This window comes from Equus asinus, chromosome 26 (genome assembly GCF_041296235.1).
Source record: "Equus asinus isolate D_3611 breed Donkey chromosome 26, EquAss-T2T_v2, whole genome shotgun sequence".
NCBI classification, from domain to species: Eukaryota; Metazoa; Chordata; class Mammalia; order Perissodactyla; family Equidae; genus Equus; species Equus asinus.
The window spans coordinates 25,457,643-25,469,902 of NC_091815.1; the positions used below are offsets into that span (position 1 = coordinate 25,457,643).

Genomic DNA, 12,260 nt, shown 5'->3' on the forward strand with positions numbered 1-12,260 from the left:
TCCATTTACATTTAAATAAATTATTGATAGGTATGTACTTCTTGCCATTTGGTAGTTTCTTTGTGGCTGTTTTGTAGTACTCTTGTTCTCTTTCTTTGTGATTTGATGATATTCGGTAGGATATGCTTAGATTACTTTCTCTTTCTCTTTTGTGTATCTACTATAAGTTTTTGCTTTGTGATTACCATGAGGCTTACATACAACAACTTATATTTATAACAGTCTATTTTAAGTTGATCACAGCTTTAGTTTGAACACATTCTAAAGCTCTAAATTTGTATCCCCCCTACATCTTATACTTTTGATGTCTCAATTTATATCTTTTCATCTCCTCTATCCCTTAACAAATTATTGTAGTTAGTTATTATGACTTTGTTGTCTTTTAACCTTCATACTAGCTTTATAAGTGATTAATCCATCACCTTTACAATATTAGATTATTCTGAAATTTACTATATATTTACAATTACCAGTGAGATTTATGCTTTCATATGTTTTCTTGTTTTAATTAACGTCCTTTTGTTTCAGCCTAAAAATGTCCCTTTAACAGTTCTTGTAATGCTCATCTGGTGGTGATGAACTCTTTTAGCTTTTGCTTATCTGGAAGATTCTTTATCTCTCCTTCAATTCTGAATGAAAGCTTTGCCAGATAGAGTATTCTTGATTGGAATTATTTTTTTTCTGTCATCACTTTGAATATATTGTGCCATTCCCTTCTGGCCTACAAAGTTTCTGCTGACAAATCTGCTGATAGTCTTATGGGTGATCCTTTGTAAGTAACAAGTTATTTTTCCCTTGTTGCTTTTAAGATTCTCTCCTTGTCTTTAATTTCTGACATTTTAATTATAATGTGTCTTAGTGTGAGTCCTTTTGGGTTCATCTTATTTGCAATTCTCTGGGCTTCCTGCATCTGGGTGTTTCTTTCCTTCCATAGGGTAGGGAAGTTTTCAGCCAGTGTTTCTTCAAATAAGTTTTCTGTCCCTTTCTCTCTCTCTTTTCTTTCTAGGACCTCTATAATGTGAATGATGGTCTGCTTGATGTTGTCCCAAAAGTCCCTTAAGCTATCTTTACTTTTTAAAGTTCTTTTTTTTCCCTACTCTGATTGAGTTCTACTTCTCTGTCTTCAAGTTCACTGATCTTTTCTTCTACTTTATCTAGTTTGCTATTGAACCCCCTTAGTGTATTTCTCAGTTTGGTTATTGTATTCATCAGCTCTCTGACTTCTATTTGGTACTTTCTTCAATTTTCTCTCTCTTTGTTGAAGTTCTCACTTTGTTCAACCATTATTCTCCTGAGCTCAATGACCATCATTTTGAATTCTTTATTACATAAGTCACTTGTCTCTGTTTTATTAAGAACCTTTTCCGAAGTTTTATCTTGTTATTTTATTTGGAACATATTCCTTTGGTTCTTCATTTTCCTTGACCATGTTGGTTTCTATGCATAAGATAAAAGAGCCATCACTTCCAGTCTTGAAAGAGTGGCCTCGTGTCAGAGATTAACCTTATTGTTCAACCCTGTCCTAGTTTTTGTTTGTCCTCAAACCTTTGTGATTGTGCAAACAGCCTATTTTATTTTTAGTGGTTCTCAGTAGGTGAGCATGTGCCAAGACTTATCTATGTCCCAAAGAGGAGGACCTTAGTCAGCATCTAGATTCAGGCAGATTGGAAGCCAGAAGCCCAAGCAACAGCTTTTAAAATATGCAAATGTACACAGTTCTGTGGACCAAAAGAGTAAGTCTCACTGGCCACCAGAGCCAGGCTTCCTAGTAGTGTCCCTGGGCAGTAGTCACAAAAATCGAGGTGCCAGACAACTGTACAAACTCCTTTCCAGGAGATACCAGGATCTGATGTGGGGCCAATGGAAAGCCTAAAGATGGTATCCACAGGCCTCTATCCCCAGAATGCACCACTGTAGGCCTCTATATGTGTGCCAAACAAGAAGCCTGCTCCTCAGGCTGAAGCTTCAGGTCGCACCAATAGGTCTTTTTCACAGAAAGACTGGAGGTGTGTTTCAGGTTGCATCTTCACTGTGCCCTGGGAGTTGTAACAAGCCAAGAATGTTTCTCATATTGTTACATTCCCATGGGATGCAGAATGTAAGCCCCATTGGCTAGAAGAGCCAGGCAATCAGGTGGTGTCCACTGGACATCAGCCACAAAAACCAGGACACAAGGTGTAAAAACAGGGGCATCACACTCATGTAAAAGCACCCCTCCAGGAGATACTGGCACTCTTGAGCCCAACAAAGGGAGAGTGTGAAGATGGTGCCCACCAGCTGGAGTGAGGGAAGAGAGAGGGTACAAAGATGATGACCTCTGTGGGAAAAAAGCTAGATTTTAAGAAAAGAACCTAAAGTTAGGAGAAAAAAGAGGCTAGGGGTGAAAAAAAGAGCCTAAAGTTAAAAAAGATAACATCCTAGAGTTAAAAAAGAGAGAAAGCCTAGAACTTTTTTTAAGAGCCTAGAGTTAGAAAAAATAAGTGCCTAGGGTTAAAAAAAAGAAAAAAAGAAGGTGTCTTCTGGCCTTTGTCCCCAGAGAATACCCCAGCAAGCCTCTAGATGTGTGTTAAATCAGATACCTCTCCTTCAGGCTGACATTTTGAGATAAGCAAATCAACTTCTTTCACAGAAAGTCTGAGCACTTCTCAAATAGTTGTCTCTTCAGTGAGCTCTCGAGTGGTGAGTTGATGGACCAGCCTTTTAAGAGCCACTTCTCAGTTTTCTATAGCCTTGTGGGTTTCACAGACATGAGGCCTGTTGACACTAAAGATAGGTGTTGGGGGCTTGTCTCCCAGGTTCAGTTATTAAAAGTTTGGATGCCAATGTGGGGTTCAAACCCTTTGCTCCTCAGAGAGAAGCTCTGGGTTTTGTGTTCTCTTTGATTGTGAGTCACTGAGCTTGGGGTGGGGTTTTTCACAAGATCCTGTCTCAGCTTTTCCTACCCACTTCAGTGTGGGTTTTTCTTGTACATCTGATGTGTAGGAGTCACTCAGCTAGTTTGGGGGATTTTTTTTGGAGGAAATTATTCCATATGTAGCTGTAGATTTTGTGTGACTGTGGGAGGAGGTGAGTTCTTTATTAATATTTTCAAAGCAACAGCTTTTGGTTTTGTCGATATTCCTTGTTGATTTCTTGTTTACAGTGTCATTGGTTTGTGCTCTAATTTTTATTATTTATTTTCTTCTGCTTACTTTGGGTTTAATTTGCTCTTCTTTTTCTAGTTTCCCAAAGTGGAAGCTTAGATGATGGATTTTAGATCTTTCATCTTTTCTAATATATACATTCAATGCTACAAATTTCCCTCTAAGTACCGCTGTTGCTGCATCCTAGAAATTTTGCTAAGTTGCATTTTCATTTAGTTAATAATATTATTTAATTTCTCTTGAAATTTCTTCTTTGATACATGTGTTATTTAGAAGTGTGTTGTTAATTTCCAATTATTTGAGGATTTTCCAGGTGGTTTTCTGTTGTTGATTTCTATTTTAATTCCGTTGTGCTCTGAGAGAAGATATTGTAAGACTTTTACTCTTTTAAGTTTGTTAAGATGTGTTTTATGGCCCAGAATGTGTTTCATCTCAGTAAATGTTCCATGTGAGCTTGAGAAGAAAGTGTACTCTGCTGTTGTTGGATGAAGTAGCTTACAGATATCAATTATATGCAGTTTATTGATGGTGTTGTTGAGTTCAACTATGTCCTTACTGATTTTCTACCTGCTGGATTTGTACATTTCTGATACTGGTATTTTGAAACCTCCAACTATAATAGATTCATCTACTTTTCCTTGTTATTTTATCAGTTTTTTGCCTCATGTGTTTTGACACTCTGGTGTTAGGCACATATACATGAAGGATTATCGTGTCTTCTTGGAGAGTTTACCTCTTTATTATTATGTAATGCCCCTCTTTATCCCTGATAACATTCTTGCTCTGAGTCTTCTTTGTCTGAAATTAATATAGCTACTCCTTCTTTCTTTTGGATGGTGCTGGCATAGTATATCTTTCTCTATCCATTTACTTTTAAACTATATGTCTTTAAAGTGAGTTTATTGTAGACAACATATCCTTGTTCTTTGTTCCTATTTTTGTCTTCCACTCTTTTTCTGCCTTTTGTGGTTTTGATTAGGCATTTTATATCATTCCATTTTCTCTCCTCACTTAGAATCTCAATTGTACTTCTTTTACTTTTTTTAGTGATTGCCACAGAGTTTGCAATATACATTTACAACTTATCCAAGTTCACATTCCAGTAATACTATACTGCTTCATGGGTAGTATGAGTACCTTAAAATAAAAAAATCAATCCTAATCCCTCCTTCCTGTCCCTTGCATCATTGCTGCCACTTATTTTGCTATATATAAACATGTATATATGCTGGTCTAGTGGTTAAGGCTTGGTGCTCTCACTGTCACCAGCTGGGCTCATTTCCCAGTCAAGGAACTATACCACCCATCTGTTAGTTGTCGTACTGTGGCAGCTGTGTTTTGCTGTGATGATGAAAGCAATGCTAGTAGCATTTTAAATACCAGCAGGGTCACCTGTGATGGACAGGTTTCAGTGGAGTTTCAAGACTAAAACAGACTAAGAAGAAGGAACAGGTTATTCACCTCCAAAACACTGGCCATAAAAACCCTATGAATAGCAGTGGAGTATTGTGTGATATAGCACTGGAAGATGAGAGAATGGTGCAAAATGACTGGGTAGGGTTCCCCTCTGCTGTACTCAGGGTCCCCAGGAGTCAGAACTGACTTGATGACACTAATAATAACAAACATTCAAATACACTTTTACTGTTATTATTTTGAACAAACTGCTATCTGTAAAATCAATTGAGAATAAGAAAAATAAAAGCTTTCTTTTACCTTCACTTATTCCTTCTTTGACGTGCTTCCCTTCTTTACGTGGATCTGAGTTTCTGACCAATATCAAGTTTTTTCTCTCGAAAGAACTTCTTTTGACATTTATTTCAAGGCATGTCTTCTGGCAACAAATTCCCTCAATTTTTGTTTGCCTAAGCAAGTCTTTATTTTCCCTTCATTTTTGAAGGATAGTAGTGCAGGATAAAGAATTATACATTGGTGGGTTCTTTCCTCTCAACCCTTTAAATATTTCACTCCACTGTCTTGCCTTCATTCTTTCTGAAGAGAAGTTGGATTTAACTCTTATAGTTGCTCATCTATAAGTAAGGTTTTCCCCCTCCCTTCCTAAAGGATTTTTTCTTTATGTTTGCTTCTCTGTAGTTTGAAAATGATATGCCTAGATGTAGATTTGTTGGCATTTATCTTGCTTGGTATTCTTTCAGGTTCCTGGATCTGTGTTTTGGTGTCTCACACTAATTTGGGGAAGGACTCAGTCATTATTATTTCAAATATTTCTTCTGTTCCTTTCTCTCTTCCTTCTCCTAGTATTTCCATTACATGCATGTTATACTTTTTGTAGTTGTCCCACAGTTCTGGGATGTTCTCTTCTGTTTTTTCACCCCACTTTATTTCAATTTACTTTTCAGTTTTGGAGGTTCATGCTGAGCTATCTTCAAGCTCAGAAATTCTTTCCTCAGCCATGTGCAGTCTACTAATAAGCCCATTAAAGACATTCTTCATTTATGTTACAGTGTTTTTGACCTCAATCATTTCCTTTTTGTTCTTTCTTAGATCTTTTTATATCTCTTCTTACATTGTCTACCTGTTCTTGTCTGATGTCTACTTTATCCATTAGAGGCCTTGGCATGTTAATCATAATCATTATAATTCCTGATCTGATAATTCCAACATCTTTGCCATTTATGAGTCTTGTTCTGATTCTTGCTCTTTCTTTTCAAACCATTTCTTGCCTTTTAGTATGTCTTGCAATTTTTTTCCTGATAGTCAGACATGATGAACTGGGTCAAAAGAACTGCTGTAAATAGGTCTTTAGTAATGTGATGGTGAGATGTAGGGAGGGGGAAAGCATTCTATGGTCCTGTGATTAGATCTCAGTCCTTTAGTGCACTTATCTCTCTGGACTATAAACTTCAAAGTGTTTTTCAGTTTTTTCTTTGTCCTTAGGTGGAACAGGGTGGCTAGAGTGGCCTGGAGTTGGGTATTTCCCCTTCCCTAGGTCAGTTAGGCTCTGATAAAATCCAAGCAGGTTAGGCTCTGGTTAAATACTTTCTCCTGAGGACAGATCTTGCTAAGAAGGACAGAATACTCTGGTGTATTTCAAAATGGTTCCTTTTCCTCTCCTCCTGCCTGAAGCATGAGGATACTTTCCTCTGATATTCACTGTGAGAACATGGCAGAGATTCTGGAGATAAAACTCACAAAGGTGTGGGCCCCCTCCCCTCAATGACTTGGTCCCCCTGGAATTTTTCTCTCTCAGACTTTCCCACCGTGAACTCTAGTGATTTGTCAGTTAAAGTTCAGGTTTTCCTACCCTGGCACTGATGCCCACAGAGGTTTCTGCTCTGGTGGGTTGTGATTCTCTATATTTGCCTGTCAGTCTCCCTAGTTTTATACTGTGATGTCGGTTCTCCTTAGATCTAAGAAGAGTTGTTGAGTTTTTACTTTGTTTAGCTTTTTGCTATTGTTAGAATGGAGGGGCAGCTTTCAAGATCCTTACATACTGGACCAGAAACCAGAAGTCCCTCAAGTGATTTTTGTTGTTCAAAATAACACTATCAGCCTCATTCCTGAAAACCTAAAAATAAGAAATAGCAGGAAAACTAGTACCAGATGAGTGACAACTCTGAGGCATATGGGAAAATGGAAACATAATTAAGGGGAAGAGACTATCCCAAAAAACAGGTAAATTTGGAAAGAAACAAAAAACTGCTATAGATGAAAACCATAATAATTGAAATTTCAGACTCAATGGAAAATGTACCATCAAAATATGTGAAGGGCTTTTACTCCCTTTGTGACAAGAAAAAAGAGACAAAATTAAAGAACTCACCATTTATAGGTGAGCAGAGAGCTGTGAAGGAGTCTATACCCCAGGGAGGGCACCAGTTGGAGTGTGGGTGTATAGAAGAGTAGGCATGCTATAGTGGAAGAGAATTTGCAGGAATGAGAAGAAATCAGCTGAGACTTAGACAACAATGGGGGCTGGTGGAAGGGTCTGAAGTCTGGAAGAGCCCCAAAGAAATTACTCAGGCTTACATGTCTCTCCATGAACTGCCACCTTTAAATACTACCCAGATAGAGACAGTGAAGGCAGGGCCGAAAAGAAGAGGGAAAAGTCTTGTAGACCCATGCATTCTCATGGTGCTTAGACTCCCAGTCAAAGTTGAATCCAAAAGTTGTTTTAAATTCCTGATCTGATAATTCCAACATCTTTGCCATATGTGACTCTTGTCCTGAGGCTTGCTCTGTCTTTTCAAACGGTTTTTTTTTTTGCCTTTTAGTATGTCTTGAAATTTTTTCTTGATAGCCAGACATGACTTACTGGGTCAAAAGAACTTCTATAAATAGGCCTTTCGTAATGTGGTGGTGAGGTTTTGGGAGTGGGGAAGCATTCTGTGCTCCTGTGATTAGATCTCAGTCTTTAGTGAGCCTATCTCTCTGGACTGTAAACTTCAAAAGCGTTTTCCAGTTATTTTGTCCCTGCTTACGTGGGACAGGATGGCTAGAGTGGGCTGGACTTGTGTATTTCACCCTCCATAAGTCAGTTAGACTCTGAAAAACCCCAGCAGGTTAAGCTCTGCTTAAATAGATTCTCCTGAGGACAGACCTTGTTAAGAAGAACAAAATGCTTTGATGCACTTCGAAATGGTTCCTTTTCCTCTTCTCCTGCCTGAAGCATGAGGATGTTTTCCTCTGATATTCACTGTGAGAACATGTTAGAGCTTCTGGAGATAAAGCTCACAATGGTGTGGGCCCCCCCCCCGCCCAATGCCTGGGTTGCCCTGGAGTTTTCTTCTCTCAGACTTCCCTACAGTGAGCCTCAAGCAATTTGTCAGTTACAGTTCAGGTTTCCCTACCCTGGCACTGATGCTCACAGAGGTTTCTTGTCTGGTGTGTTGGGCTTCTCTATATTTGCCTGTCAGTCTCTCCAATTCTGGGGACAACAGTTTGTGCTGTGACCTCACTACTCCTTGGATCTAAGAAGAGTCATTGATTTTACAATTTGTTCAGCTTTTTACTATTGTTAGGATGGAGGGTGACTTTCAAGATCCTTACATACCAGACTAGGAACCAGAAGTCACTCCAGTGCTTTTCCAGGCTCTGGTCACTCCACATTTGTTATTCAAAGAAAGTCACAGGGCCATTCCCAAATTAAGATGTGAGGACATACACTCTCCAAGGGGATAGGGGGAAGGAAGAAAAGAATATTTCTGAATAATATTTTAATCTACAAGAGGAGTGATATTTACTTTCTTCTCTATCTTTTTCTGTGTTGTTTAAATTATTTATAAGTGTGTATCATTTTAGCATCATATATAAATGCTTATTTATTATATATTTTTATTATATATTTATTATAGATGTTTAAGGATATCCATTATGGCCCAAGAACACAGTGCTTAATTTTTTGTGAAGCCTACTCTGTGGACAAATAGTGTATAAAATACATGGAAACTCTTTAAAGAAAATACAGTCAACATCTGTGTAATTACTACATGTTTTAGAAAACCGACAGGTTTGATTTCTCTCCCAAGATTAGGATGAGAAGTGGTCTCTACATCTTGGATTTTGAAAACAAACAGACACACCAATGCAGATTCAACAGCAATGATCAGATAACCCAATACAGGTGATCCTTGATTATTATTACTTAATATTGAGTCAAAAAAAGGACAGCCTCTCCATTGATATATTTCTCTTGGTATTCTGAATCTTTGTCTCAATTTTTATATTTAAACACAACAGATTAGTTAAGTCTGGCAAAGTCAAAGAAGTCATCCCTATTCTCTAGCAAGACTTTTAAAACCAGTATGGTTACACTATTTGACAAATGGGGAAACTGAGGCCCAGAGATGAGTTAGGTGGTTCACCTAATGAGGAAAAGATGTAGCTGAGGCTTGAACCCAGCTTGACTCTTAATTGCAATAGGCGACAATGATGTTCAATTGTCTCTGCCATGAGCAAGAGATGTCCAGACCAGGAGTTGAACTGGGAGTGTGAGACCAAGGGACTGGAAATATGAAGAGAAGGGAATGGTCCCAATGGATTTTCTTGGATGAATGCAATCCATCTTTACTTGTGATTATTGGTTATATAACCACACCCTAGGGAGAGCAATCTCTTCCCTGATTCTAAGAAAACATGAATTCTATGGTGTTCAGATTTCAGTATAAACTGATTTCTCAGAATCTATTCAACGTGATCTGATGCCCCGGACATAACATTTTGAGCAGCACTGTGGAACTAGAAGAGGCCTTCATCATCTTTCTGGCACTCTGCTTGACTTCCCTGATCATCCTTACCACCTGGAAACAGATCAACAAGGGGACAAAGTTGCCCCCTGGTGCCACACACCTACCCTTCCTGGGGAATTTGTTGCAAGTCCATCTTGCTGCCACCTTTCAGTCTTTATGAAAGTGAGTCTGGCTACTCCTCTTAGGTAGGACTAAGAACAGCTAATTCTACAGCCAGGGACATTTAGAGCTTTCTGACTTCTAAACCACAGACTCTTGGTAACACAGACTTACCACACTAGAAGTCTAGAATCCCAGAATATTAATATCTTTGAAAAACAGATTCTTAGCATATTGGAAGTTCACACTCTCATCACTTTAGAATTACAGTACTTTAAGTTCCTAATCACAAGGCCTCTTACACTCAGATTGAACTTTGAGACTCATAATATGAAATCTTAGGATTCTAGATGTTTATCATTTCAGAGAGAGATGAATGGACTTTGAAGTTTATATAATCCAAGTCCCTCATTTTACAGATGAGCAAAGTAAAGCTTGGGACAGTGTCGGGGAGAAGGGGACTCACCCGGGATCACGGGAGGCAGGACTTCTTTGCTTTTCTTTTCAATAGTCCTTCCAACATCAGGACTTACCCCTTATCCCTCTTTCCTCACCTGTGTCCCCATGAATCTCCACTCTAAAATTCTTGACTGGACTGCACATGATGCACCAATAATCCTCCTCTTGTTTTGTCTCCCTTCATTCTCAGCTCAGGGAGAAATATGGCCCAGTCTTCACCAGGTACATGGGTCCCCAACCAGTTGTTGTTCTATGTGGACGTGAAGCAGTGAAGGAGGCACTAGTTGACACAGAAGATGAGTTTAGCGGTCATGGAGACTTGCCTTCACTGGAATGAAACTCCCAAAGTCATGGTAGGTAACAACAACAATGAAACGTTTATAATACGCTTTCTGGTGTCTCAGAGTTTTGATAAGTACTCAACATGCATTAGCACATTGACTCCTTCAAAGGAACTATTAATAGCATAGTAACATGTCAAATAAAGAAGCTGAGGGTATGAAAGTTTAGATAATAGCACACAATGAGTAAGTGGGAGAACCAGGATTGAACCCAAGCCATCTGACTCCAGAGTGCTTACTTTTTTATATCTGTTCTCATTTTTAATAAATTAACTACATGCTTTATGTACCTAGTCAAACCCTCACAGCCAACCTTACTTCTAACCTTCCTCCACAAACACACACATGCCCACATATAGGCTCCTGCCTCCTCCATTTAGGTAGATACCTGTCTAGAGTTACTCATACATTCATTTCTATCTCCCCACATCCTTCAATTCCAAACAGTCTCACATCATTCTCTCCATCTATCCATCCATCCATGCAGCCAGCCAGCCAGTCAGCCAGCCATAGCTCTTCCATCTTTTCATTCATAAATAAATCTATTAATGTTTCCATTCATTTATTCTTTCAACCTTTTATCCATCCAATTCTCAGTCTACTCATTTCCCCTCTCTTCATCCACTTACTCTTCCATCCATCCATCTGTCCCTTAATCTGGTAAAAACTCTCGCTTGCATACATCATTCCATCTACCTTTTCATTGATTTTCAAATGTCCACTCAACCATACACCCTCATCTGGCAGTTTCTAAATTTTTCTTACTACATGGTAAGTTCTTTAGTGTAGATGTATTGATACTGAAGTGCGATCTTATGTGTACAAGTATGCACATGTCTAGCGAATCCAAGCGATATTAAGAAAATAGAGGCAATCTCTCCATTTGAGGGTACTTCATACAGCATTGTATCCCCCATACACTTTCTTATGCATCTATCCCATTATTTATCCAGTTCCAAATATGTCCTGTGAAAAGCTCTTCTTAATTTCAATCATTCCTTGCCTGATTCCCCATCCTCCCCATTCTAGGACTTAGTCTTCCCATTGAGGCTTGGAAGTTGGAAGGGGCTGCCCAGAGAATAGCGTCTAGAGCTTTCATATTCTGGCACCCTCCGAGTCCAGCACAGAGTTGGGCACAAAAAGGAGGGGAGGCAGGAACCTCACACTGAGATTCTGACAGGTGAAGGTCTGGCTAACGGAGAATGATGGAAGATTCTCTGATGCTTCTCCCTGACCTTCCTTCAAGACTTCAGCATGGAAATGCAGAGCATTGAGGAGTGGATCCAGGCAGAGGTTGGCTTTCTACTGGAGGGATTTCAGAAGACCAATGGTATGGATGCAAAAAGATAGAGGGCTATAAGGGAACTGGGTGGTTATAGGGAGTTCATTTTCCAAAGGGGAGGTCTTGATAGGAGAAAGTTCTGGATTGGGAGAGGATGAAAAAAGCTTAATTTAGGATCACAGATTTTCCCAGTCAGGGTCCATGTTAAAAGTTAAGATGAAAGACCCTTAATGATCCTTGTGTCCAGAACTTTAATCAGTGCTTGGCAGGGAGTCTGTGAGCCCCTGAAATGTCATTCAGACTTTGGTAACATGTGAGTTTGTGCTTTTTTGTGGAGATAGGATCAAAGTTTCATTACATTTAAAAAATTGTTTTATTGAGGTCACATTGGTTTATAACATTGTGTAAATTTCAGGTTTACATTATTATATTTAGGCTTCTGTTTAGACTGCATTGATCATTATATTTATAAAGGAGTCTACTCCCTTCCCAGTAAGTTGTGTAACAACTGGGTTATATACAGAAAAGACACAGAGGTTGAGAAATACAGAGATAAATTAAAGAATGAAAGAGAGATAAATTTCTCTAAATCAGAGATTTCTTACCCGAGCTCTGTGGATGGCGTAGCAGAGTCTACATGAAATCTTTGAATGTCTCTATACCCACGATAATCATTTGTAAAATTGTATATTTGTCAGTGTTTGCATTACGTGAAGGAAATTGTCTC

At 38.8% G+C, this 12,260-nt stretch overlaps 1 protein-coding gene across 1 annotated transcript in view; it reads left to right on the top strand.

Annotated features, from left to right (window-relative positions):
- The first annotated feature begins 11,505 nt into the window (after positions 1-11,505).
- Positions 11,506-12,260, top strand: part of LOC106843254 (cytochrome P450 2F5-like) — a 48,464-nt gene continuing 47,709 nt past the window's right edge. Inside the window, 1 exon segment of the mRNA XM_070499534.1 lies at positions 11,506-11,581. Coding sequence (XP_070355635.1) covers positions 11,506-11,581 — 76 coding nt within the window.